This window comes from Misgurnus anguillicaudatus, chromosome 12 (genome assembly GCF_027580225.2).
Source record: "Misgurnus anguillicaudatus chromosome 12, ASM2758022v2, whole genome shotgun sequence".
In the NCBI taxonomy this organism is placed as follows: domain Eukaryota; kingdom Metazoa; phylum Chordata; class Actinopteri; order Cypriniformes; family Cobitidae; genus Misgurnus; species Misgurnus anguillicaudatus.
Window position 1 is genome coordinate 37,804,484 of NC_073348.2, and position 24,970 is coordinate 37,829,453.

At 40.4% G+C, this 24,970-nt stretch overlaps 1 protein-coding gene across 3 annotated transcripts in view; it reads left to right on the top strand.

Annotated features, from left to right (window-relative positions):
- Positions 1–24,970, top strand: part of LOC129446517 (unconventional myosin-XVIIIb) — a 65,802-nt gene that overhangs the window by 8,860 nt on the left and 31,972 nt on the right. For all 3 annotated transcript variants that reach the window (XM_073874535.1, XM_073874533.1, XM_073874534.1), the window contains exons 3-30: positions 1,946–2,094; positions 2,788–3,204; positions 4,238–4,298; positions 7,147–7,259; positions 7,340–7,507; positions 8,259–8,457; positions 8,805–8,953; positions 11,570–11,670; positions 12,033–12,096; positions 12,397–12,541; positions 12,673–12,843; positions 15,079–15,169; positions 15,495–15,687; positions 15,842–15,922; positions 16,009–16,129; positions 16,214–16,361; positions 18,004–18,187; positions 18,362–18,512; positions 18,867–18,976; positions 19,151–19,216; positions 19,326–19,454; positions 19,772–19,915; positions 22,260–22,349; positions 22,555–22,674; positions 22,883–22,988; positions 23,067–23,191; positions 23,277–23,431; positions 23,534–23,657. In XM_073874535.1, coding sequence (XP_073730636.1) covers positions 1,946–2,094; positions 2,788–3,204; positions 4,238–4,298; positions 7,147–7,259; positions 7,340–7,507; positions 8,259–8,457; positions 8,805–8,953; positions 11,570–11,670; positions 12,033–12,096; positions 12,397–12,541; positions 12,673–12,843; positions 15,079–15,169; positions 15,495–15,687; positions 15,842–15,922; positions 16,009–16,129; positions 16,214–16,361; positions 18,004–18,187; positions 18,362–18,512; positions 18,867–18,976; positions 19,151–19,216; positions 19,326–19,454; positions 19,772–19,915; positions 22,260–22,349; positions 22,555–22,674; positions 22,883–22,988; positions 23,067–23,191; positions 23,277–23,431; positions 23,534–23,657 — 3,875 coding nt within the window. The remainder of the gene's footprint in view (positions 1–1,945; positions 2,095–2,787; positions 3,205–4,237; positions 4,299–7,146; positions 7,260–7,339; positions 7,508–8,258; positions 8,458–8,804; positions 8,954–11,569; positions 11,671–12,032; positions 12,097–12,396; positions 12,542–12,672; positions 12,844–15,078; positions 15,170–15,494; positions 15,688–15,841; positions 15,923–16,008; positions 16,130–16,213; positions 16,362–18,003; positions 18,188–18,361; positions 18,513–18,866; positions 18,977–19,150; positions 19,217–19,325; positions 19,455–19,771; positions 19,916–22,259; positions 22,350–22,554; positions 22,675–22,882; positions 22,989–23,066; positions 23,192–23,276; positions 23,432–23,533; positions 23,658–24,970) is intronic.

Here is a 24,970-nt window from a genome sequence, read left to right on the forward strand (position 1 = left end):
AAATGACCACCATCATGGTATAAAACAACAGGTTTAAAGTGCACGCTCTGGACGTACATCCCTCACAGCATCGGTTTGGAATCAACATGGCGGCGGACTGAATAAGGTGTATAAGCCTGACCTTTGCAATAGGATCTCAAAAGTACATAACTATTATGCATTTGGCAAACTCTTTTATTCAAAGCAACATATCCCTTACGAAAATTAACCATGTTTTTTGTGGTAAAAGTGTAGTAACCATGTTTTTTGGTGTATTGATTACTATCAGCAAAACCATGGTAATTTTGTGTTAAAGGAATAATCCATTTTCTTAAAAGAAAAATCCAGATAATTTACTCACCACCATGTCATCCAAAATGTTGATGTCTTTCTTTGTTCAGTCGAGAAGAAATTATGTTTTTTGAGGAAAACATTGCAGGATTTTTCTCGTTTTAATGGACTTTAATGGACCCCAACATTTAATACTTATCTCAACACTTGGCGGTTTTTTTCAACGGAGTTCAAAGGACTATAAACGATCCCAAACGAGACATAAGGGTCTTATCTAGCGAAACGATTGTCATTTTTGACAAGAAAAATGTGCTCTTTTAAACCACAACTTTTCGTCTAGGTCCGGTCCAGCGCGACCTAACGTAAATGCGTAGTGACGTAGGAAGGTCACGTGTTACATATATAAAACTCACATATGCGGACCATTGTAAACAATAAACTGACACAAACACTTTAATTAGTATCAGTTTACATACAACAACGTAGGAACGGTCCTCTTTCTCAACACTTGTAAACACTGGGGCGGAGTTTCGCGTTCGTCCTCTGTGACCTCTTGACATCATGACGTATTGGTGGGGTCACGCTGGCGCATCACGACCGGATCTAGACGAGAAGTTGTGGTTTAAAAGTGTATATTTGTTATTTTTCTTGTCAAAAATGACAATCGTTTCGCCAGATAAAACCCTTATGCCTCGTTTGGTATCGTTTATAGTCCCTTGAAACTCCGTTGAAAAAAACTGTTAATTGTTGATTCAAGTACGAAATGCTGGGCTCCACCAAAGTCCATCAAAACGAGAAAAATCCTGCAATGCTTTCCCCAAAAAACACAAACTCTTCTCGACTGAACAAAGAAAGACATCAACATCCTGGATGACATGGTGGTAAGTAAATTATCTGGATTTTTCTTTTAAGAAAATGGAATATTCCTTTAACCATGGTTTTACCACAGTAACCACGGTTAATTTTTGTAAGGGATAGTGCATTCAAACTATATCTGTGTGTGTTCCTTGACATCAAACCCATGACCTTTATGTGGCTAACACAATGCTCTTTAAAATCAGCTACGGTGTACAGTGATAGTATGGTAAAGTTAAATCATGGTACTCCAAGGAACTCACTGGCAAGCACTTGTGCTGTCTTTTACTGTATCTTGTATGGTGTTATAGCTTCACTGACCTCCTGAAGGACACAGATACTCCAACTATTAACACCTGATCATGTGTTTCATATCACTGTATGTGCTGTTAAAGAAAAGTCAGTGACATCATTGGACAGTGTCAGTCTGTATAAGGAGCACTACTTGAAATATGACACCCTTATAAAACCAACATTTACAGTGTTTGATGATAGCATGTGAGACTACCTGTTGTGTCCATGTTATTTTGGTTGAAATTATTGTCTGTGAAGGTTGGACACCACAATAGGTATGATTATTTATCTCGCTATTGGTTTCTGTAGATTGTGGTATCATTATCTACATTTTGGTACTATGGTAAATGTCTTATGTGAAAAGCAAAAGTAGGTGTGCAAGCTAAACATTGGGCTTTAATAATCTAGCATGTTGGATGAAAGAGATGTTGAGATCAAACATAATTGAACATATAACTGATTGTGATGGACAATGTGCGTTTATATGGTGTCTGTGACTGGAACTCTTGTGTTCCCATCTATAAACAGATCAAAGAGGAGAAGAAGGCACCTCCTGCTCCAGCACTACCTCCACCTCCTCTCTCGGCCGTACCCGGAGGGTTCCTCAAACAGCTGGTGAGAGAGACCGAGAAAGAGACGCGACACAAGGAACCGGAGCTTAAAGAGGAAAAGGCGGTGAGGCAGTAATGTTTAATGTGTGACCTCTGAACTGGCATCCCAAAGTGTATTGGACGAAAATCCATTGCTTGTGCCCAAATTCGTGCTTGCATACACTCACCTAAAGGATTATTAGGAACACCATACTAATACTGTGTTTGACCCCCTTTCGTCTTCAGTAACATTTATTCAAGAAAGTGCTGAAAGCATTCTTTAGAAATGTTGGCTCATATTGATAGGATAGCATCTTGCAGCTGAAGGAGATTTGTGGGATGCACATCCAGGGCACAAAGCTCCCGTTCCACCACATCCCAAAGATGCTCTATTGGGTTGAGATCTGGTGACTGTGGGGGCCATTTTAGTACAGTGAACTCATTGTCATGTTCAAGAAACCAATTTTAAATGATTTAAGCTTTGTGACATGGTGCATTATCCTGCTGGAAGTAGCCATAAGAGAATGGGTACATAGTGGTCATAAAGTGATGGACATGGTTAGAAACAATGCTCAGGTAGGCCGTGGCATTTAAGCGATGCCCAATTGGCACTAAGGGGCCTAAAGTGTGCCAAGAAAACATCCCCCACACCATTGCATTAATGAGAAATTGAACAGGTGTTCCTAATAATCCTTTAGGTGAGTGTATAAGCAACCACCTGTTCAACCAGCTAACTTCAGAAACAGAATTGTTTAGCAATCTCTTGTGTTTTTTACAGCCCAGCAAATTGAGCGATAATTTGGTCCAGAATTTCTTAAACCCGGATGAAACCCCACCCATACTGGAAGCAGAGAAGCTGGTGAACGGCGAACGATGTCGGCACAACGCGCTAACGGAGAAGAAAACGTCATTTCCCAGGAGAATTATGTCACCTGATTCAACCAATCAGAAAACAGACTCTAAATCCAACACTCCAGACATCAACGGTCAGGAACAGACGTCCAGTCCCTGTATAGAAAACATGACAGACGTGGCCAAATCGCCAGATCTACCTGTGAAAAAAGAAGCGAAGAGGGAAGAAGTCAAGGTACGAAAGGAAGTTAATGCGCTAAAAGAGGAAGTAAAAGAAGTGAGACATGAACCAGAAGGTCAACTGACTGTAACTCATGTAAGAGAGGAGCCAAAGGTACAGACGGTAAGTAGAAATCATACTGAAACTAGAAACTACAAAATATCAGATGACATCAATTGATTGTTTCAAAAATAAAGGGGACATATCATGAAAATCAGATTTTTTCCATGTTTAAGTGCTATAATTGTGTCACCAGTGCTTCTATCAACCTAGAAAATGTGAAAAAGATCAACCCAGTAACTTAAACCATTCTTTGCAAGCATGTAAAAAATAGTCTCCCCTTGTGATGTCAGAAGGGGATAATACCGCACCTTAATCTGCACTATCCAACCACGACAATGCCATTTAGTGCAGAGAAAAGCTAATTTGCATTTAAAAGGACACACACAAAAACGGCACACCTACAAAGTGACAATTTTTAAATGATATAATAAATTATATGATATTTTGTGCTAAAACTTTACATATTGGGACACCAAAGACTTATATGACATCTTTAAAAAGTCTTGTGAAATGTCTCCTTTAAAGCATCTTGCACTGTTAAAAAATGTTATATACAGTGCAAAAAATAATTTTTAAGAAAATAAAATCTTAGTATTTTTGTCTTGTTTTCAGTAAAAATATCTAAAAATTTTTAAATTAAGATGCTTTGTCTTAATGAGAAAACGACCCAAGAAAATAAGTCTAGTTTTTAGACCAAAAATATCAAATTTCAGTGATTTTGTACATAAAACAAGCAAAAAAATGCGCCAATGGGGTAATCAATTTTTTTCTTGAATTTTTCTTGAATTTAATGTTTAGGAAAATGGTAAAGATTTTTTTGCGTACCCCATTGGCAGATTTTTTTTGCTTGTTTTATGCACAAAATCCCTTAAATTTGATATTGTTGGTCTAAAAACGTATTTTCTTGGGTCGTTTTGCTCATCAAGAAAAAGTAGCTTAATTTAAGAATTTGTATATATTTGTACTGAAAACAAGACAAAAATAGTAAAAAAAATATCTTAAATTTTTTTTTTGCAGTGTATGTACCATTTACCTACAGATACTTATACATTTGGTACCAATATGTCTTAACTTTCTCTCTTTCTCTTTGCAGAAGGATGTTTGGTACGAAGCTGGCAAGGTGTGGTATGTTCACAAAGACGGCTATACGCTTGGTAAGTCACCAGAATAACTTCTCTACCTGTGCTGAAACGTCCATGTGAGCTTCCTGTAAACCTAATGACACATAAACAGGAATTTCTATGTGACTGTGATGTTGTTTTTGTCGAATATTTCCCTTAGTGAAGTTTAATCTCTAGAACAGCTCTCCTGGTGTTAAATTCCAGGTTATTAATAGGCTGTATCCTAGAGGATACTATATTTAAACATGGCGTTCATTTTTTTGAATATCCCGAAGGGGTCATTGTTTTCATATCATGACGTACCCAGTCTAAAAGGCCAGTGTCGTGAGTTTGGGGTAGAATTCTGAGTTTTATAGCTCATTTGGTAGAGCATTCTGGGCCAGATCCACAACGCGGGTGCTGACTTTGGCGCAGATCCGGCCCGGAGTCATCTAACGTCATAGGTTCAATCCACAGAGAACAAAAATGCTAAAAAAGTTTATAGCTCAAGAGTCATTTTGCATTAACTCATTCCACGCCATTTTTTGTAATTTTCAAATGCCTTCCAGGAAATTTTTCTTCTAAAAATATATAAACATACAGATATGTCAAATGAAAGAATAGACCCTCTGCTTTCAAACAAACAAACAATAAACAAACAAACAAAACGGGGACTTTCATCCTATCTATATTTTTTGTCTCTGCTTATAAACTCTTAAATATGAGTATTTTTCTAAAAAGAAGAGTATTTAACAAAAAGCTAAAAATAATTGCATTTTTGTAAAGGAATTTTGTTAGAGATCAGATTCAGAATGAGTATCAAAACATAAAATTAGTAAGTAATTTTTTTGCTTCAGTTTTTTTATAAATTGGGTAAGTTCTATAGTCGCGGTATTGCAGATTAACATAAAACCTCATCAGGGACACGTTTCGTTCATACAAATGTTTTCTCTTAATTGACGAGATAACTCGTCAATGGTGGCAAAAGTGTGTCCCAGATCAGAGATATTGGATGAAACAGGATTGAGCGCTGCTATTTCTATAAACAGGGGACAATGCAACCCTCAACGTGGCCGCTTTGGTGTCCGATGCCCCGCCTTACATTTAAATGAACCAATTAATCAATAAAGACTGATGTTTCTCTGGGGGAGGGGCTTTGTACAGAGTCATCTGAGGTGCTTGCCAACGAACTCGAAAATGGTGTTTATAAGCCAAATTTCAACTTAAAGCCTTACCTAGAAAATGCACTTTTAAATGTGTATCTATCAGAAAGTGAGTTGCCAGTGTGTGTGCAGAAACATCCTGTTATTACACAAATCCATCTATTCTTCTTTGTGTGTAATCTCCTTTAGGCCGCAACCAAACACAAAACAGGCTATTGGGGATCCCCTATCAATGTGATGTCACATTTATAATGTCCCACCCATGACCACTCACAGACTCCACCTTAAGGGCTCATTGTAATTATGCGTACGTCTTACGGTGTATCCACGCTTCAGTTTTCATATACACTCACCTAAAGGATTATTAGGAACACCTGTTCAATTTCTCATTAATGCAATGGTGTAATGGTGTGAGGGATGTTTTTAGGCACACTTTTTTGGGGCATCTTTTAAGTGCCACGGCCTACCTGAGCATTGTTTCTGACCATGTCCATCCCTTTATGACCACCATGTACCCATTCTCTTATGGCTACTTCCAGCAGGATAATGCACCATGTCACAAAGGTCAAATCATTTCAAAATGGTTTCTTGAACATGACAATGAGTTCAGTGTACTAAAATGGCCCCCACAGTCACCAGATCTCAACCCAATAGAGCATCTTTGGGATGTGGTGGAATGGGAGCTTCGTGACCTGGATGTGCATCCCACAAATCTCCATCAACTGCAAGATGCTATCCTATCATTATGGGCCAATATTTCTTTGAGATACCTTGTTGAATCAATGCCACGTAGAATTAATGCAGTTCTGAAGGCACAGTATTAGTATGGTGTTCCTAATAATCCTTTAGGTGAGTGTATACTGCGTTGTCGTGCAAACACACGTTTTTCATTACAGCCACAAATGGCCATGTTCAACATTGTATAATGAAAGATCTGTGGTGTATTTTGAGCTGAAACTTTACAATCACATTCTGGGGATACCAGTGACTATTTTTATATTGCTGAAAACACCTACGTGCGCTGCCCTTTAAGAAACGAAAGATGTGGTCAGGTTTAATTGTTGGTCAGAAATATGTTATTTTAGAGATATCTGTTCATCCTTATTCAAGTAGATAGGACTTTATTTTGCATGACTAAATTAACTGGCCGGAGGAGTTGCAAACATGGGTCAAGTGCCGCGACTTTCCTAAAGAGACTTTGGCATAAAAGTGCATAAATGTTGTATGTGCACTGCAGTGGAAGATTGGAAACAAATTTGGATGATAATTGTGACTGTAATTTCGCTCTAATATATTAAATTTTTCAGTCTGAGCTGTATAACAATACTGTATTCCTATACCAACATTCTGCACAGGAGCTTTCTGAATTTTGGCACGTTACCTACAGAATAATCTCCTGTCTGATCAGATCTGTGTTACTGCCAGCTTTAGTCTGTGCTCTGCTGTTTAACAGGCCGAGATCAGAGAGTTTGGGATGAATGGGTTTAATGTTCTTATCAGAATCACAGTGTCTCTGAATCTACAGACCGATGCAGCCAGGTTAAAAGAATAAAAGCGCACAATCCTGCAACGTTATCCAACATAAGGGCGCTTACACACAGGGCACAACGCATGATCCGTAGGAATGCATTTCAAATGCAGTGTTAATATTTCTAGTAGCACAAATGCAGAAAAAAAAATGCAAACTTTATTGTGTAGAAAATATATATAAAAAATATAACTTGGTCCATATGTAACAGCCACTCAGTTAAAACCGGATGAGGGCACACCAGAGCTCCCTGATGACCGGGTGAGGGTTCGACTGGACTCAGATGGTTCTGTCCATGATGTAACTCAGTATGAGATCGAGAAGGTACAATTAAACTCCAGATTTATTTGATGTATATCATCACATGATGAACGTGAAACATTGCTTTTGATGCTTGTGTTCAGCTGAACCCACCTGAGCTGGACCTGTGTGAAGATCTGAGCAATCTTGTAAGCATGAACGAGTCGAGTGCCCTTCATGTTTTGACCAATCGAGCCAAAGCGTGTCTACCCCTCACCCATGCTGGACCAAACCTGCTGGCACTGTGGCCTCCTATGTCTCCACCAGGCAAGGTACTGTATCAAAATCAAAGAAAGACCATAGTAATACTGTTTTTTTTATTTGGTGGGGGGCATGTAATGAAACTACAGTACAATGTCATTCTTTATAGTACTTAAAGGACCCCTATTATGCAAAATCCACTTTAACAAGGTGTTTGGGCATAAATGTGCATTAGCAGTGTGTGAACACAACCATCCTACAATGAAAAAAATCCACCCACTCTTTCTGTTTTAATCCCTGTTAAATTCTCATTAGACATGCTTGTTTTGTGATGTCACACTAATAAAGCCCCACCCACGGCCACTGACTGACAGTCATGCAGTACTATAGTTTTCACCCTCAGTAAGTTGTACGCTATCCACCATATCTCAGTAGTGAGATGCTATTAACAAAAATCAGATCAATTTTAACTGAAAGCGCTCACTGTCTTTTGATAAGGAGCTGTAGCTTATTTGCATTTAAAGGTACAGTCACAAAAAAGCAGCGCGCTTTTTCTCACACCCAAATAGGTGTATTTTGGACATGTTTTAACAAATGATCTGTGGGGTGTTTCGAGCTGAAACTTCTCAGACACATTCTGGACACACCTGAGACTTATATTACATCTTGTAAAAATTGGGATAATAGGTGTCCTTTAAAGTTTTTGACTTTTTGAGTACCATGGTATACATAGATGTACCAGTCTTTTACTTTCTGATTCTGATTCTCCTGCAGTATTGTAATGGTTAGATGAGTTCGTTTGGTTTCTGTTCATGTCTTTAGGTTCGGAGTCGGCGCTGTGACTCATGGACGGCGCCCGGGCCGCTGCAGGCTCTGGTGAAGAGGGTGTGCGTGTCTATGGTGGGCCAGCGGAGAGATCAGACGCTGGTGGCTTTGGGTCGCAGCGGTACAGGCAAAACCACTTGCTGTCAGTCGTTTTCACTGGAGCTTCTCAAACAAGCAGGAACGGCAGGAGGAAGCCTTACATGTGAGTCCATCGTCTCCCATCCAAATACAAATGTTGGGTAGTTACATTGGTTTTGGGTACATGTGGTAACCCATGCAACATTAGGCCAGCTGGGCAGTTTTTATCAGGGGGGAAAAGTATTATTTTGTATAGGTTTAATGTCTGATATTTACATGCTACTATTCCAGTTATTGTAACAGCGTCTTCTTCTCACAGTGAAATATGTTTTGCTTGACTAAACATCATGTATGTTGTATAAATCTGGCCGGCTGTTTAACTTATTGCTAAAACACTATGGTAACAGTTTAGACCCAGTTTGTTGATATTGTGAGTGTTATAAAATGTGATTTGTGTGTGTTTGTTTACATTGGAGCGTCTGCAGGCAGTGTTTACTGTACTGCGCTCTTTTGGTTGTGTGAGTTCACCTCACAGTGAAGCCTCCAATCGTTTCGCTATGGTGCTCTCACTGGACTTCAACCACGCTGGACTCGCTGCTGCCGCACACCTACAGGTGCGTCTGTCTGTTGCTATGCTTGTCATCCTGTCTGTTACCCTGTCTGTCTGCCTGTCTGTCTGTCTACCTGCCTGTTACCCTGTCTGTCTGCCTGCCTATTACCCTGTCTGTCTGTCTGTTACCCTGTCTGCCTGTCTGTTACCCTGTCTGCCTGTCTGTCTGTCTACCTGCCTGTTACCCTGTCTGTCTGCCTGCCTATTACCCTGTCTTTTACCCTGTCTGTCTGCCTGTCTGTTACCCTGTCTGTCTGTCTGTTACCCTGTCTGCCTGTCTGTCTGTCTACCTGCCTGTTACCCTGTCTGTCTGCCTGCCTATTACCCTGTCTTTTACCCTGTCTGTGTGCCTGTCTGTTACCTTGTCTGTCTGTCTATTACCCTGTCTGTTTTTCTGTTACCCTGTCCGTCTGTCTATTATCATGTCTTTCTGTCTGTCTGTCTGTCTGTCTGTCTGTCTGTCTGTCTATTACCCTGTCTGCCTGTATGTTACACTGTCTGTCTGTCTGTCTGTCTATCTGTTAGTTACCCTGTCTGTCTATTACCCTGTCTGCCTGTATGTTACACTGACTGTCTGTCTGTCACCATGTCTCTCTGTCTATTTATCTATCACTCTGTCTGTCTATCTGTCTATATATTACCCTGTCTGCCTGTATGTTACACTGTCTGTCTGTCTGTCTGTCTGTCTGTCTGTCTGTCTGTCTGTCTGTTAGTTACCCTGTCTGTCTATTACCCTGTCTGCCTGTATGTTACACTGTCTGTCTGTCTGTCTATCTGTTAGTTACCCTGTCTGTCTATTACCCTGTCTGCCTGTATGTTACACTGACTGTCTGTCTGTCACCATGTCTCTCTGTCTATTTATCTATCACTCTGTCTGTCTATCTGTCTATATATTACCCTGTCTGCCTGTATGTTACACTGTCTGTCTGTCTGTCTGTCTGTCTGTCTGTCTGTCTGTCTGTCTGTTAGTTACCCTGTCTGTCTATTACCCTGTCTGCCTGTATGTTACACTGTCTGTCTGTCTGTCTATCTGTTAGTTACCCTGTCTGTCTATTACCCTGTCTGCCTGTATGTTACACTGACTGTCTGTCTGTCACCATGTCTCTCTGTCTATTTATCTATCACTCTGTCTGTCTATCTGTCTATATATTACCCTGTCTGCCTGTATGTTACACTGTCTGTCTGTCTGTCTGTCTGTTAGTTACCCTGTCTGTCTATTACCCTGTCTGCCTGTATGTTACACTGTCTGTCTGTCTGTCTATCTGTTAGTTACCCTGTCTGTCTATTACCCTGTCTGCCTGTATGTTACACTGACTGTCTGTCTGTCACCATGTCTCTCTGTCTATTTATCTATCACTCTGTCTGTCTATCTGTCTATATATTACCCTGTCTGCCTGTATGTTACACTGTCTGTCTGTCTGTCTGTCTGTCTGTTAGTTACCCTGTCTGTCTATTACCCTGTCTGCCTGTATGTTACACTGTCTGTCTGTCTGTCTGTCTGTCTGTCTGTCTGTCTGTCTGTCTGTCTGTCTGTCTGTCACCATGTCTGTCTGTCACCATGTCTGTCTGTCTGTCTGTCTGTTACCCTGTCTATCTGTCTGTTACTTTGTCTGTCTGTCTGTTACCCTGTTTGCTACATTGTCTGTTGCCCTGTCTGTCTGTCTGTTACCCTGTCTGTCTGTCTATTACCCTGTCTGTCTGTCTGTTACCCTGTCTGTCTGTCTCTCTGTTAGCCTGTCTATCTGTCTGTTAGCCTGTCTATCAGTCTGTTCCCCTGTTTGCTACATTGTCTGTTGCCCTGTCTGTCTGTATATTACCCTGTCTGTCTGTCTGTCTGTCTGTCTGTCTGTCTGTCTGTCTGTCTGTCTGTTACCCTGTCTGTCTGTCTCTCTGTTAGCCTGTCTATCTGTCTGTTAGCCTGTCTATCTGTCTGTTGCCCTATCTTCCTGTCTATTACCCTGTCTGTCTGTCTGTCTGTCTGTCTGTCTGTTGGTCTGTTACCCTGTCTGTCTTTCTGTCTGTTACCTTTGTTCGTGTGTCTGTTACCCTGTCAGTCTGTCTGTCTGTTACCTTGTCTGTTACCCTGTCTGTATGTTACCTTGTGTGTGTGTCTGTTACCCTGTCGGTTACCTTGTCTATCTGTCTGTCTATCTGTTACCCTGTCTACCTTTCTGTTACCTTGTCTGCCTGTCTGTCACCCTGTCTGTTACCCTGTCTGTCTGTCTGTTACCCTGTCTGCCTGTCTGTCACCCTTTCTGCCTGCCTGTTACCCTGTCTGTCTGTCTATCACCCTGTCTGTCTGCCTACCTTTTACCCTGTCGGTTATCCTGTCTGTCTTTTACCCTGTCTGTTTGCCTGTTACACTGTCTGTATGCTTGTCTGTTACCATGTCTGTCTGTCTTTCTATTTATCACCCTGTCTGTCTGCCTGCATATTACCCTGTCTGTTTGCCTGCCTGCCTGTCTATCTATCTGTCTGTCTCTTACACTGTAAGTATGTTTAACCACTACAAGACCCCCTTTTAATATTTCCCTGTTAAACTTAAAAAATCTGAAAAATGTTTAAGAGTTTCTTTATTGTTGTACTTTGAACTGAGTCGTTCTGTTGCTCTGTGTTTCAGACGATGCTGCTGGAGAAATGGAGAGTATATCAGAGACCGGAGGGAGAGAGTAACTTCCTGGTTTTCTCTCAAATGCTTGCAGGCATCAGCACAGACCTGAGGTCAGTGGAGCTCCCGTGGTCTCACTCAGCTATTTGTTGTTTATATTGCAAAGCCTCTCTCTGGTTTCCTGTCTTCTCTCCTCACAGATGGAAAGATCACACGTCATTTATTCGACATTAAAGACCATAGTCAAACCCCAGATCATTTACCCTATTGTTAGGAGTTTGTTTTTCAATTGGATTTCCCCTGTAAGACACGCACAAGCTCCTCTGCAGAACACAACAAGTTTGGCAGAACGCCTGCACTATTCTGAGCCACGCATTAAAGCAAAGCCCGGAGATCTTGATGAAGCCGGATCTGCTCTGATGTCATTTCCTGTGTACAGTAAATCTGACTGTGACTCTCTGTTCTCTCATTACAGGACAGAACTGCAGCTGCACCAGTTAAAGGAATACAACTTATTTGGTATTACATGCCCAACCAAGGTACAAAATAATGACAAAAATTAAAGTCTGCTTTTGTCATTTACTGTTTTCTAAATAAAATCATCCTACATAATTTTCTGTGAAAATATAACCTTCATATCTTTAATGTTGTTGTTTAGCGACCTCTATTGGTGATGAAAATTGCATATTGTGCCTTTAAAGCAGTCATTTTTATATTTGGCTTAGTAAATTTAATTCTTGACTTGAACTTCTCTTATTTTTTAAACAATCATTTCATATTTGCATTTTAAATTTTTTCATTTGGCTCCTGTTTGTCTACTCCTGTTGTTTTTACTTCAGGTGGATGAAAAGCAAAGGGCTTCAGTGGGATTCGGGAAACTGCTGGTTGCCATGAACACTTTGGGATTCACAGCAGAAGAACAGAAAGCCATTTGGCATGTTTTGGCAGCAATATACCACCTCGGTGTAGCAGGAGCATGCAAAGGTCAATTAGCAACATAATTATAGTCGAATCAAACTGTGTTTCTTGTAATAAAGCGCTGTATATTTTTGTATTATTTATTACGAACACAGTTACCGAGTCTTTCTTTTTTTTCTGTTCTTCCATGGCTCCAGTGGGCCGTAAGCAGTTTATGAGTTTTGACAGCGCGCAGACGGCCAGCGCCATCCTGGGTTGTGAGGGTGAGGAGCTTCACACGGCCGTCTTTAAACATCACCTGAGACAGTTACTGCAGAGAGCGACCGGAGGCGTCAGAGAGAGACGTTCGACTGAGGAACCTGAGGAAGGTCAGAATTCAGTCTGAGCCTCTTCACCAATCACAATCAAAGTTTTAAGATTCATTAAAGACCAGATGGCATAAAGGACAATGAATTTATCTTCAGCATAATTTGTGCACTGCGATAATACAATGAGATGTGAAAATCTATGTAGGAAAATCTGACACAACAGTCAATTATAGAAAAAAAACATTTGTTCAGTCCGAATCAAGTATCCTAAAAAGTCATGTAATTAAATCTGACTGTATATCTCTCTGACTGTCTGTCTATTTACCTGTCTGTCTTTCAGTCTTTCTGCCTGTTTATCTCTCAGTTTTTTAACTACCTGTCTGTCTGTCTGTCTGTCTGTCTGTCTGTATAGCTGTTTGTCTGTATATCTCTCAGTCTGTCTGTTTATCTATCCCTCTGTCTATGTATCTGTCTGTCTGTCTGTCTGTCTGTCTTTCTTTCTGTCCATTTGTTTATAACTCTTTGAGTGTCTGTCTATTTATCTGTATATCTGTTTATCTATTCCTCTGTCTATTGATCTGTCTGTCTGTATGTCATCTGTCTGTCTTTCTTTTTGTCTGTCTGTCTTTCTTTCTTTCTGTCTATTTGTCTATAACTCTCTGAGTGTCTGTCTATTTATCTGTATATCTGTTTGTTTATCTATCCCTCTGTCTATTGATCTGGCTGTCTTTTTGTCTGGCTGTCTGTCTGTATAGCTGTTTATTTGTCTATATATCACTCTGAGTATCTGTCTATTTATCTGTATACTTGTTTGTTTGTTTATCCATCCCTCTGTCTATTGATCTGTCTGTCTGTATATCTATCTGCTGGCCATCTGTCTGTATAGCTGTCTGTATATTTATTTTTGTCTGTCTGTATAGCTGTTTATTTGTCTGTATATCTCTCTGCCTGTCTGTCTATTTTTATGTATATCTGGCCATCTATCTGCCTGTCTGTATAGCTGTCTCTTTGTCTGTCTATTTATCTGTATACCTGTTTGTTGGTTTGTTTATCTATCCATCTGTCTTTTCATCTGTCTGTCTGTCTGTCTGTCTGTCTGTCTGTCTGTCTGTATATATCTCTCGGCCTGTCTCTCTGATTTTCTGTATATCGGTTTGTTTATCTGTCCATTTGTCTATCTATCTGCCTGTCTGTATAGCTGTCTGTCTGTCTATTTATCTATATACCAGTTTGTTTGTATATCTGACTATCAATCTGTGTATCTATTTGCCTGCCTGTCTATCTATCTATCTGCCTGCCCGTCAATTTGTCTGTATATCTATCTGTCTGTCTGTTTATCTGTATACCTGTTTGTTTATCTATCCATCTGTCTATTCATCTATCTGTCTGTCTGTTTGTTTGTCTGTCTATTATTCTGTATATCTGTTTGTTTATATATACATCTGTCTATCTATCTATCTATCTATCTATCTATCTATCTATCTGTCTGTCTCTCTGTCTGTATAGCTGTCTATTTGTCTGTATGTATAGCTGTCTGTCTGTTTATCTGTATATCTGTTTTTATCTATCTGTCTGTCTGTCTGTCTGTCTGTCTGTCTGTCTGTCTGTCTGTCTGTCTATCTATCTATCTATCTATCTATCTATCTATCTATCTATATATCTATATATATCTATCTGTCTGTCTGTCTATCTGTCTGTCTGCCTGTTTAGCCAACTGTCTGTCTGTCTGTCTGTCTGTCTGTCTGTCTGTCTAGCTGTCTGTCTGTCTATCTAGCTGTCTGTCTGTCTGTCTGTCTGTCTGTCTGTCTTTCTGTATAGCTGTCTATCTAGCTGTCTGTCTGTCTGTCTGTCTGTCTGTCTGTCTGTCTTTCTGTATAGCTGTCTATTTGTCTGTATGTATAGCTGTGTGTCTGATTATATGTATACCTGTTTGTTTATCTATCCATCTGTCTATTCATCTGTCTGTCTGTCTGTCTGTCTATTATTCTGTATGTCTGTTTGTTTATATATCCGTCTGTCTGTCTATTTGCCTGTCTATCTATCTATCTATCTGCCTATCTGTCTGTCTCTCTGTCTGTATAGCTGTCTATTTGTCTGTATATCTCCCGGACTGTCTATTTATCTGTATATCTGTTTGTTTATCTGTCTATTTGTCTATCTGTCTGTAGAGCTGTCTGTTTGTCTGTCTGTCTGTCTATTTATCTGTATATCTGTTTATATATTTATCTGTCTGTCTGTCTGTCTGTCTGTATATCTTGCATGTATATTTCATTTAGAAATGTGTGTGTTTCTCAGGTCCTAAAGTCAGTCCGGTTCAGTGTGTAGGAGGAATGGCTGCTGGTCTATATGAAGAACTGTTTACCACTATTGTCTCTCTCATAAACAGGTAAACACACGTAGACATACAGTATGCATTTGGCACTAAAATACACTTCATTAGTATTTGTGTTATCTGGGATTTGAACATGATACAAAATATAAACATCATACATAAGGACTTTGTACAATACATTATTTACCCACATTATACACATAATATCAGATGTTTTTGTTTCGTTTTTGTTTGCGACAATGTGTGTAGGAGTGTGCGGTGGTGGTGGTTATAGATGTGTTCAGACATGCAGTTTGTGGATCATGTTATATGTAGTCATTACTATTATGAGCATCTGCTAGCAGTAAACATGTTTCTCTTTGTTGCCTGCTTTTCCCAGAGCTCTGCAGTCTCAGCAGCTCACGCTGGCATCAGTGATCGTGGTGGACACGCCAGGCACGAGGAACCCCAGACACAGCGGAGATGAGCGGGCAGCCGGTTTCTCTGAGCTCTGTCACAACTACTTACAGGAGAGACTGATGGAGCACTGCTTCACACACACCTTTACACACACGCTGGACAGATACGCACAGGTGTGTTACCTGATGTCACCTGCAGTAGTGTGTGTAGCATTCCTGTAGCGTATCTTCTGTAGGGTGAACTGTCTAGTTGATGCTAGGACTATTAATAGTATATGAATAACAAACTCATCATGAATATCTTTTTGAATTGCTTGTCTGTGTATAGGAAGGAGTGCCTGTAGATTTCGCCGCCCCTGAGTCGAGTCCTTCAGACGTTGTGAATGCTGTAGACCAGCCTGGACTGCAGGTATGACCAAAATTCTCAGCAAGCTTTTCACAGACCTCAACCGACCCTGTAGTGTTACAGCAATGAGTTTCTGTTCGTATCCTCAGGTTCGAGGACCAGAAGGTGACGCCCGTGGTCTCCTATGGGTTCTGGATGAGGAGATGATCACTCCTGGTTCAACAGAGAGCACAGTTCTGGAAAGGGTGTGTCAGTACTTTGGTGGCACAGGTGGGTCAGCCGATTCAGTCTAGAAATACTTTGAGATTTTTATATTTGTCAGACGTTTCATTTGACTGTCTTCTATTTTTGCAGTACGACAGTGTGAGCAGCCTCTGCATTGTGAGATCGCTCACCTGATGGGCTCTGATCCGGTTCGCTATGATCTTTCGGGCTGGTTCAGTCAGGTTCAGAACAATCCATCTGCCCTCAATGCCAGCTCACTTCTGCAAAACTCCTCAGTGTAAGGGTATAAAAACAGACGGTTGGCAAGTTAATACAGCGACCAAACTATCGGTATCGGCAGATATCAGTCTAAATAATCGGCTATCAGTATTGGCAGATATCAGTCTGAATAATTGACTATCGATATCTGCCGATATCAATTTGAGTAATCGTAACAGTAGATCTCAGTCAGAATAATTGGCTAACGTATCGGCAGATTTTAGTCTGAATAATCAACTATCGATATCTGCAGATATCAGCCTGAATAATCGACTATCGATATCTACAGATATCAATTTGAATAATCGGTAACGCAGATATCAGTAAGAATAATCAGCTAACGGTATTGGCAGCCATTAGTCTGAATAATCGACTTTCGATATCTGCAGATATTAGTCTGAATAATCGGTAATGGCAGATATCAGTTTGAATAATCAACTATTGATATCGGCAGATATCAGTCAGAATAATTGATTATCGATATCTGCAGATATCAATTTGAATAATCGTAACGGAAGATATAAGTCTGAATAACCAATTATTGGTATCGGCAGATATTAGTCAGAATAATCGACTATCAATATCTGCAGATATCAATTTGAATAAGCGGTAACGCAGAAATCAGTCAGAATAATCGGCTAACGGTATCGGCAGATTTTAGTCTGAATAATCAACTATCGATATCTGCAGATATCAGTCTGAATAATCGACTATCGATATCAACAGATATAAATTTGAATAATCGGTAACACAGAAATCAGTCAGAATAATCGGCTAACGGTATTGGCAGATATTAGTCTGAATTATTGACTATCAATATCTGCAGATATCAATTTGAATAATCGGTAACACAGATATCAGTCAAAACAATCGGCTAACGGTATTGGCAGATATTAGTCTGAATAATTGACTATCAATATCTGCAGATATCAATTTGAATAATCGGTAACACAGATATCAGTCAAAACAATCGGCTAACGGTATCGGCAGATTTTAGTCTGAATAATCAACTATCGATATCTGCAGATATCAATTTGAATAATCGGTAACGGAAGATATAAGTCTGAATAACCAATTATTGGTATCGGCAGATATTAGTCAGAATAATCGACTATCAATATCTGCAGATATCAATTTGAATAATCGGTAACGCAGAAATCAGTCAGAATAATCGGCTAACGGTATTGGCAGATATTAGTCTGAATAATCGACTATCTGTATCTGCAGATATCAATTTCAATAATCGGTAACGGCAGATATCAGTCTGAATAATCAACTATCTGTATCCGCAGATATCAGTCTGAATAATCGGCTATCGGGTTTGGGCAGATACCAGTCAGAGTAATCGGCTATCAGTATCAGCAGATATCAGTCTGAATAATCGGCTATCGGTATCAGCAGATATCAATTTGAATAATCGGTAACGGCAGATATCAGTCTGAATAATCAGCTATCGGTATCGGCAGATATCAGTCAGAGTAATTTTGCAACTTTGGACCCAGACATAGCCAACACGCAACTAGTGTGAGTCAACCCAACTACTCCATTGGCGTCGCTTTGGTGTGTCCCTATAGACTGCTGAATGAATGTCCAAAAGCTTACACACCAAACGAACGCATCAAACTCTGACGTCCATCTCTCCATCTCTTTTGTTTTTTTAGGATAGAAATAAAAGCCCTATTTGAGCCACGGGCGTCTGTGCCTCCTCTCTGCCGGGGTTTGGGCGGCGTTGAGGGCGGATCCCAGCGGGCGCTGCAGAGGAGCGGTACCGTGCGAAAGACTCTGAGCGGAGGGATGGCGGCCCTCAGGAGACACTCCCAGTGCATCTCCGTCAAACTACAGGCGGTAAGCAAGCACACGGTCATTTGACTCTCGCATGAAAACAAATGACACGTCTGTTATCTCCAACATTTATGAAGCCAATGAACATTTCCATCCGTCTTTTGTCTGTAAACACATCTCACTTTCCATGACACACACACTCTCTCTCTCTCTCTCTCTCTGTGTGTGTGTTTGCAGGATGCGCTGGTCAATCTGATTCGGCGAGCTCGACCGGTCTTCCTGCAGTGTTTAAGTGCTAAAACAGATGGTTGTGGCTTTGATGTCCCAGCACTGCGTGTACAGCTGCACTCCACACACCTGCTCCCAGCGCTGCAGCTGTACCGAACAGGTTTCACACATATACATGCACACTTGTGTTTTTTATTTAAACTTGATTAGTGTTGTTAGCATTAGGAGCACAAAACTTGTGGGTTCGATTTTTAGGGAACACACATATGGATAACATTGTATAGCTACTACACGGTACATCATTTTCTGTTAAAAAACCTAAACTTGCATTGCATATGTAGTATCCTTGCAGTGTGCACTGGTTGCATACTACAAGCTTTTGCATACTGTGCACACTCAGTGTATGAATACACCATCCACCCTGAACATAGTCTTTATTTAATACCTTAGTTTTACATCTTTCGTGTGGACATTTGTTAATGTAAATACGTCGTTCTCTCTCTCTTTGCATTAGGTTATCCCGAGCACATGTCTGTGGGTGATTTCCGCTGTCGTTTCCAAGCTCTTTCCGCTCTTATAATAAAGCGTTATGGCTCTGTCTTCATTACTCCAGATGAGAGGAAGGTCTGGACATCCTAAATCACCAGCGCACACGCCTCATTACTTACTGTTAAAATGTCATTTGCTTCTAATGATGTCAAATGATAACATTTATTTGCCTCTATAACGTCTAGCTGTTTTTCTCAAACAACCAACAGAGGAACTTACCTTTAACTGTGTTTTTGCCCCGTACATCAGGCCGTGGAGGAGTTATTGATCGAACTGGATCTGGACAAGAAAAGCATCGTTTTGGGCTTGAGCCGGGTAAGATTTTTCTCTTTTTAAGAAATCCCCCGGGTTATTTTGTGCTCATGCTTTTAATGACTAAAAATGAAAAGTTCACATTGGATAACATTGCGTATACGTTCGGCAGGTGTTTATGAAGCGAGGCGTCTTGAGGTCTTTAGATCAGCAGAGAGATCAGTTAGTGAGCGGTTGGCTTGTTTACCTTCAAGCGTCCTGTCTGGGTCACCTGGGTCGGCAGAAATATCGCCGCATGAAGGTGAGTCTCGTGTTTGTCCTCTGCTGGGATGATGGAGGGTTATAGATCTGCAGATAGAGACACGGAGGTGTCTCAATGATTTATAGTGTAAAGAAAACCATTTTGAGTTATAAAGGATAAAGTACTGCATGTAAATGATGTTCTTCAGAAATAATTATGGTTTCATCTTAAGCATCTTAAGTCCTTATTATTTTTATTTTCCCCTGAAAAGAAGTAAACAGATCCTTACATCTTTTGCATATCAAATGTGAAATGGCCATGTTTGAAGAAATGTTGCTGATGTGTAATATGGTGGGTTTGTGCTGATCTGTGATCAGGTTCAGCAGATGGCAGTGAGTTGTATTCAGAGAAACTTGCGAGCTCTCACCTCAGTGTCGTGCTGGAGTTGGTGGAGGCTTCTGTGTAAAGTTCGCCCTCTGCTGGATGTCAACATGGATGACCAGCGACTCAGATCTAAAGAGGTACAGTACTGACACGCTGTAACAGATTAAACATTACCACTGAAATCACTAGAATTTATGAAAATTTCTGTCTGTAATCTGTCGGTCTGCCTTTCCATTTGTCTGTTTGTTTGTTTGTTTGTCTGTCTGTCTATCTGTCCATTAGTGTACTTGTCTGTCTCTCAATCTGTCTATCTGTTTGTTTGTTTGTTTGTTTGTTTGTTTGTTTGTTTGTCTGTCTGTCTGTCTTTATGTCTATAAGTCTACTTGTCTGTCTGTCTGTCTGTCTGTCTGTCTGTCTGTCTGTCTGTCTGTTTATCAATCTGTTTGTCTGCCTGTCTCTCAATCTATCTAACTATCTGTCTCTCTGTCCCTCAATCTGTCTATATGTTTGGCTGGCTGTCTATTAGTCTACTTGTCTGTCTGTCTGTCTGTCTGTCTTTCTGTCTGTCTCTCTATTTATCTATCTGTCTGTCTGTGTATTCATCTATATATCTGTTTGTTTGTTTGTTTGTCTGCCTGTCTACTGTATCTGTCTAATTGTCTGTTTGTTTATCTATCTGCCGGTCTGTCTATTTGTCTGTTTATTAGTCTACTTGTCTGTCTATCTGTTTGTCTGTATACCTGTCTGTCTGTCTCTCAATCTATGTCTGTTTAGCTGCCTGTTTGTCTATTAGCTTATTTGTCTGTTTGTCTATCCATCCATCTGTCTGTCTGTCTGTCTATTTGTTTGTCTATCAATCTGTTTGTCTGTATGTTTGGCTATCTGTCTATCTGTCTGTCTATTTATCTGTCTGTCTGTCTCCTAATCTATATGTCGGTTTGTTTGTCTGTCTGTCTGCTTGTCTACTGTATCTGTCTATTTGTCAGTCTATTTGTCTGTCTATTAGTCTGTCTATCTGTTTATTTGTTTGTTTGTCTGTCTGTCTACCTGTCTGTCTGTCTATTAATCTATATGTCTATTTGTTTGTTTGTTTGTCTGCCTGTCTACTGTATCTGTCTAATTGTCTGTTTGTCTATCTATCTGCCGGTCTGTCTATTTGTCTGTCTATTAGTCTACTTGTCTGTCTGTCTGTCTGTATATCTGTTTGTTTGTTTGTTTGTTTGTTTGTCTGTCTACCTGTCTGTCTGTCTGTCTGTCTGTCTGTCTGTCTCTCAATATATGTCTGTTTATCTACCTGTCTGTCTATTAGCTTATTTGTCTGTCTGTCTGTCTGTCTATCCATCTGTTTGTCTGTCTGTCTGTCTGTCTCTCAATCTATGTCTGTTTATCTACCTGTCTGTCTATTAGCTTATTTGTCTGTCTGTCTGACTGTCTGTATGTTTGTCTGTCTGTCTGTCTGTCTGTCTGTCTGTCTGTCTGTCTGTCTGTCTGTCTGTCTCTCAATCTATGTCTGTTTATCTACCTGTCTGTCTATTAACTTATTTGTCTGTCTGTCTGTCTGTCTGTCTGTCTGTCTGTCTATACATCTGTCTGTCTATCCATCTGTTTGTCTACTGTCTGCCTGTCTGTCTATTTGTCTGTCTATCTGTCTGTCTGTCTGTCTGTCTGTCTGTCTCTCAATCTACGTCTGTTTAGCTGCTTATTTGTCTGTTTGTCTATCCATCCATCCATCTGTCTGTCTGTCTATTTGTTTGTCTATCAATCTGTTTGTCTGTATGTTTGGCTATCTGTCTATCTATCTGTCTATTTATTTGTCTGTCTGTCTCCTAATCTATATGTCGGTTTGTTTGTTTGTTTGTCTGTCTGTCTGTCTGCTTGTCTACTGTATCTGTCTATTTGTCAGTCTATTTGTCTGTCTATTAGTCTGTCTATCTGTCTGTCTGTCTGTCTGTCTGTCTGTCTGTCTCTCCATCTATGTCTGTTTATCTACCTGTCTGTCTATAAGCTTATTTGTCTGTCTGTCTGTCTGTCTGTCTGTCTGTCTGTCTGTCTGTCTGTCTGTCTGTCTGTCTATCCATCTGTCTATCTATCTGTCTGTCTGTATATCCGTCTATCTGTCTGTCTGTCTGTCTGTCTGTCTCTTAATCTATGTCTGTTTATCTACCTGTCTGTCTATTATCTTATTTGTCTGTCTGTCTGTCTGTCTGTCTGTCTGTCTGTCTGTCTGTCTGTCTGTCTGTCTGTCTGTCTGTCTATCCGTCAGTAAGTCTATCTCTTTGTCTATGTTTCTGTCTAGCAAATGAGTTGTTTTAGGAATTGTCTTGTTTCCTTTACAGTATCGATCTGTCTGTCTGTGTTCCTGCCTGTCTGTCCTTCAGTCCATCATCATGTTATGAAGTTAACAGCATGTTTCATGTTAACAGTGTGCAGTGTGCAGATGATTTTGTTAGTTTTATTGTAAGTTATATTTGTGTTTCCCAGGATGAGATCAGTGCTCTGAGGAGACGCCTGGACAAATCCGAGAAGGAACGAAACGAACTGCGTCAGACTGCAGACAACCTGGAGACCAAGGTTTGTGTATGTGTGTGTGTGTGCCATGTAAGCGACAAGCTGTCTGTTAAAAAATCCATTCTCATCAGAAACCCATTAACACAAACTCTGCTTGTGATCATCTGATGAAGCTCTGATCTCTGCTGGTGATGAATGAAGTGCTCTCATACAGCGACACTGACAGATGAGAGAGTTCACGTATGTGTGTGTGTGTGTGCTTGTGCAGGTGACAGCCGTGACGTCTGAATTAAGTGATGAGAGGTTTAGAGGAGATGCCTTAAGTCAAGCTCTAGACATTGAACGAACAGAAAGACTTCGTCTCACCAAAGACAATAAGGAACTGCAGGTACCACACACTCATTGCATCTCTGTCACGATCTCAATTTTACTAGATTGACACAGAAATGTTTTACTTTGTGATGTATGCAAACTATCGAGCGGCTGGTTGAGAGCATTGCATTATGGGATACAGTATGGCTCATATAGTATGCATATTGCATACCATATTATGCACTGCAGACATAGTGTGTTAGTTTGCTGTTCTTGTGCTGCAGAGTCGGGTGGACCAGACTAAAGTGTCTCTTGATGCCCTGGAGAGGCAGTTAGAGGAAGAAAAGCAGAAAGTTAAAAGTAAAGAAGCTCTCAGCGGAGTGGCCACAGGTAGCACACATCCAACATCAGTCACAATCAAACAACCTGTCCAAAGAAATACAGACAATTTGTGGTTTTCGCTCACAGAAAGTGAGCTGCAGCTGCAGCTGGAGTGCGCGCAGACGGAGGTGGAGTTTCTGCGCAGGCGTCTGCGTCAGACAGAGGAAAGACTTGAGGGTGAGAAAGAAGCCAGACAGCAACTGGACACAAAGGTTCAACTATACATTACCTTCAAAATATATATCACATACGATGGCCCCATCCTGATTTAACCTCTCTGTCGCCTCCATGTGGCAGGTCCAAGAACTGCAGGTTCAGCTGGAGCAGTCCAAACGATCCGTAACCGAGCTGAAACGCCACTGCAGACGCTTGACCTCTGACCTCCAGGACGCTCGCGTGCTGACAGACAGCCTGCAGGGCCGCGCTCACGAGCTGGATAGGAAGCAGAGGAGGTCCGTCTCATTAGCATAAGAATCATTAATATTCACGGTCATGCTCGTCTGCTGATTGAATATGCATCACGAGTCTCCGTCTGCGTCCGCGTGTGTTTCTAGGTTTGACAGCGAGTTGACCCAGGCTCTCGAACAGGCTGATAATGAAAGGGAACAGAAGGAGAGGACCATCCAGGAGAACATCGCCCTGGGTGCTGAGGTCTTTACACTTCGAAAGACATTGAAGGTACGAGCCGAGGTCAAAGGTCGACGGCGCACCATCTGTGATGTCTGGGTGTCCTCTGTCGTGCCAGAGATCAGAGCTTAAACGATAAGGAAAAGTTCACATTGAGTCTGTCAGCTTACATTAAAGCAGGCGCACTGAATGAACGCAATGTTTTCTGAAGTCATTAAACATCTGAATGAAATTAAAGATAGTGTGGGGGAAATATTTGCACATATTTAGATCTGATTATGCATCTTGATTGTGTGTATGTGTGTGTTTGTGTATGTTTTATAGATTTATTGTTTGTTTGTGTATGTTTATGCTTTTAATATGTATAGAATTATTGTGTTTGTTGAGGTTTGTGTATGTGAGTATGTGTTTGTATGCTTGCTTGCTTGTGTGTGTGCATGTGTGTGTATAATTGTGTGTGAGTGTGATTGTATGTTTGTTAATGTGTGTGAGTGTGATTGTATGTTTGTAAATGTCCATTAAAATATCATGTGTGTGTGTGATTGTGTGTTTATTTGATTGTGTTTGTAAATTCCCATTAAGATGGTTTGTGATTGTGTGTTTGATTGTGTGTTTGTAAATCCCATTAAAATGTTGTGTGATTGTGTATGAGTTTGATTGTGTGTTCGATTGTGTGTTTTTAAATGCCCATTTTAAAATGTTGTGTGATTGTGTGTTCGATTGTGTGTTTGTAAATGCCTATTAAAATGTTGTGTGATTGTGTGTGTGTGTGTGTGTGTGTGTGTGTGTGTGTGTGTGTGTGTGTGTGTGATTGTGTGTTTGTAAATGCCCATTAAAATGTTGTGTGATTGTGTGTGTTTGATTGTGTATTTGATTGTGTGTTTGTAAATTCCCATTAAGATGTCATGTGATTGTGTATGAGTTTGATTGTGTGTTTGTAAATGCCCATTAAAATGTTGTGTGATTGTGTGTGTGATTGTGTGTGATTGTGTGTTTGGTTGTGTGTTTGATTTTGTGTGTGTTTGATTGTGTGTTTGATTTTGTGTTTGATTGTGTGTTTGATTTTGTGTGTGTTTGATTGTGTGTTTGATTTTGTGTGTGTTTGATTGTGTGTTTGATTGTGTGTGTGATTGTGTGTGTGATTGTATGTGTGATTGTGTGTTTGATTGTGTGTGTGTTGTGTGTTTAATTTTGTGTGTGTTTGATTGTGTGTGTGATTGTATGTGTGATTGTGTGTTTGATTGTGTGTGTGTTGTGTGTTTGATTTTGTGTGTGTTTGATTGTGTGTTTGATGTTGTGTGTGTTTGATTGTGTGTGTGATTGTGTGTGTGATTGTGTGTTTGATTGTGTGTGTGTGTGTGTGT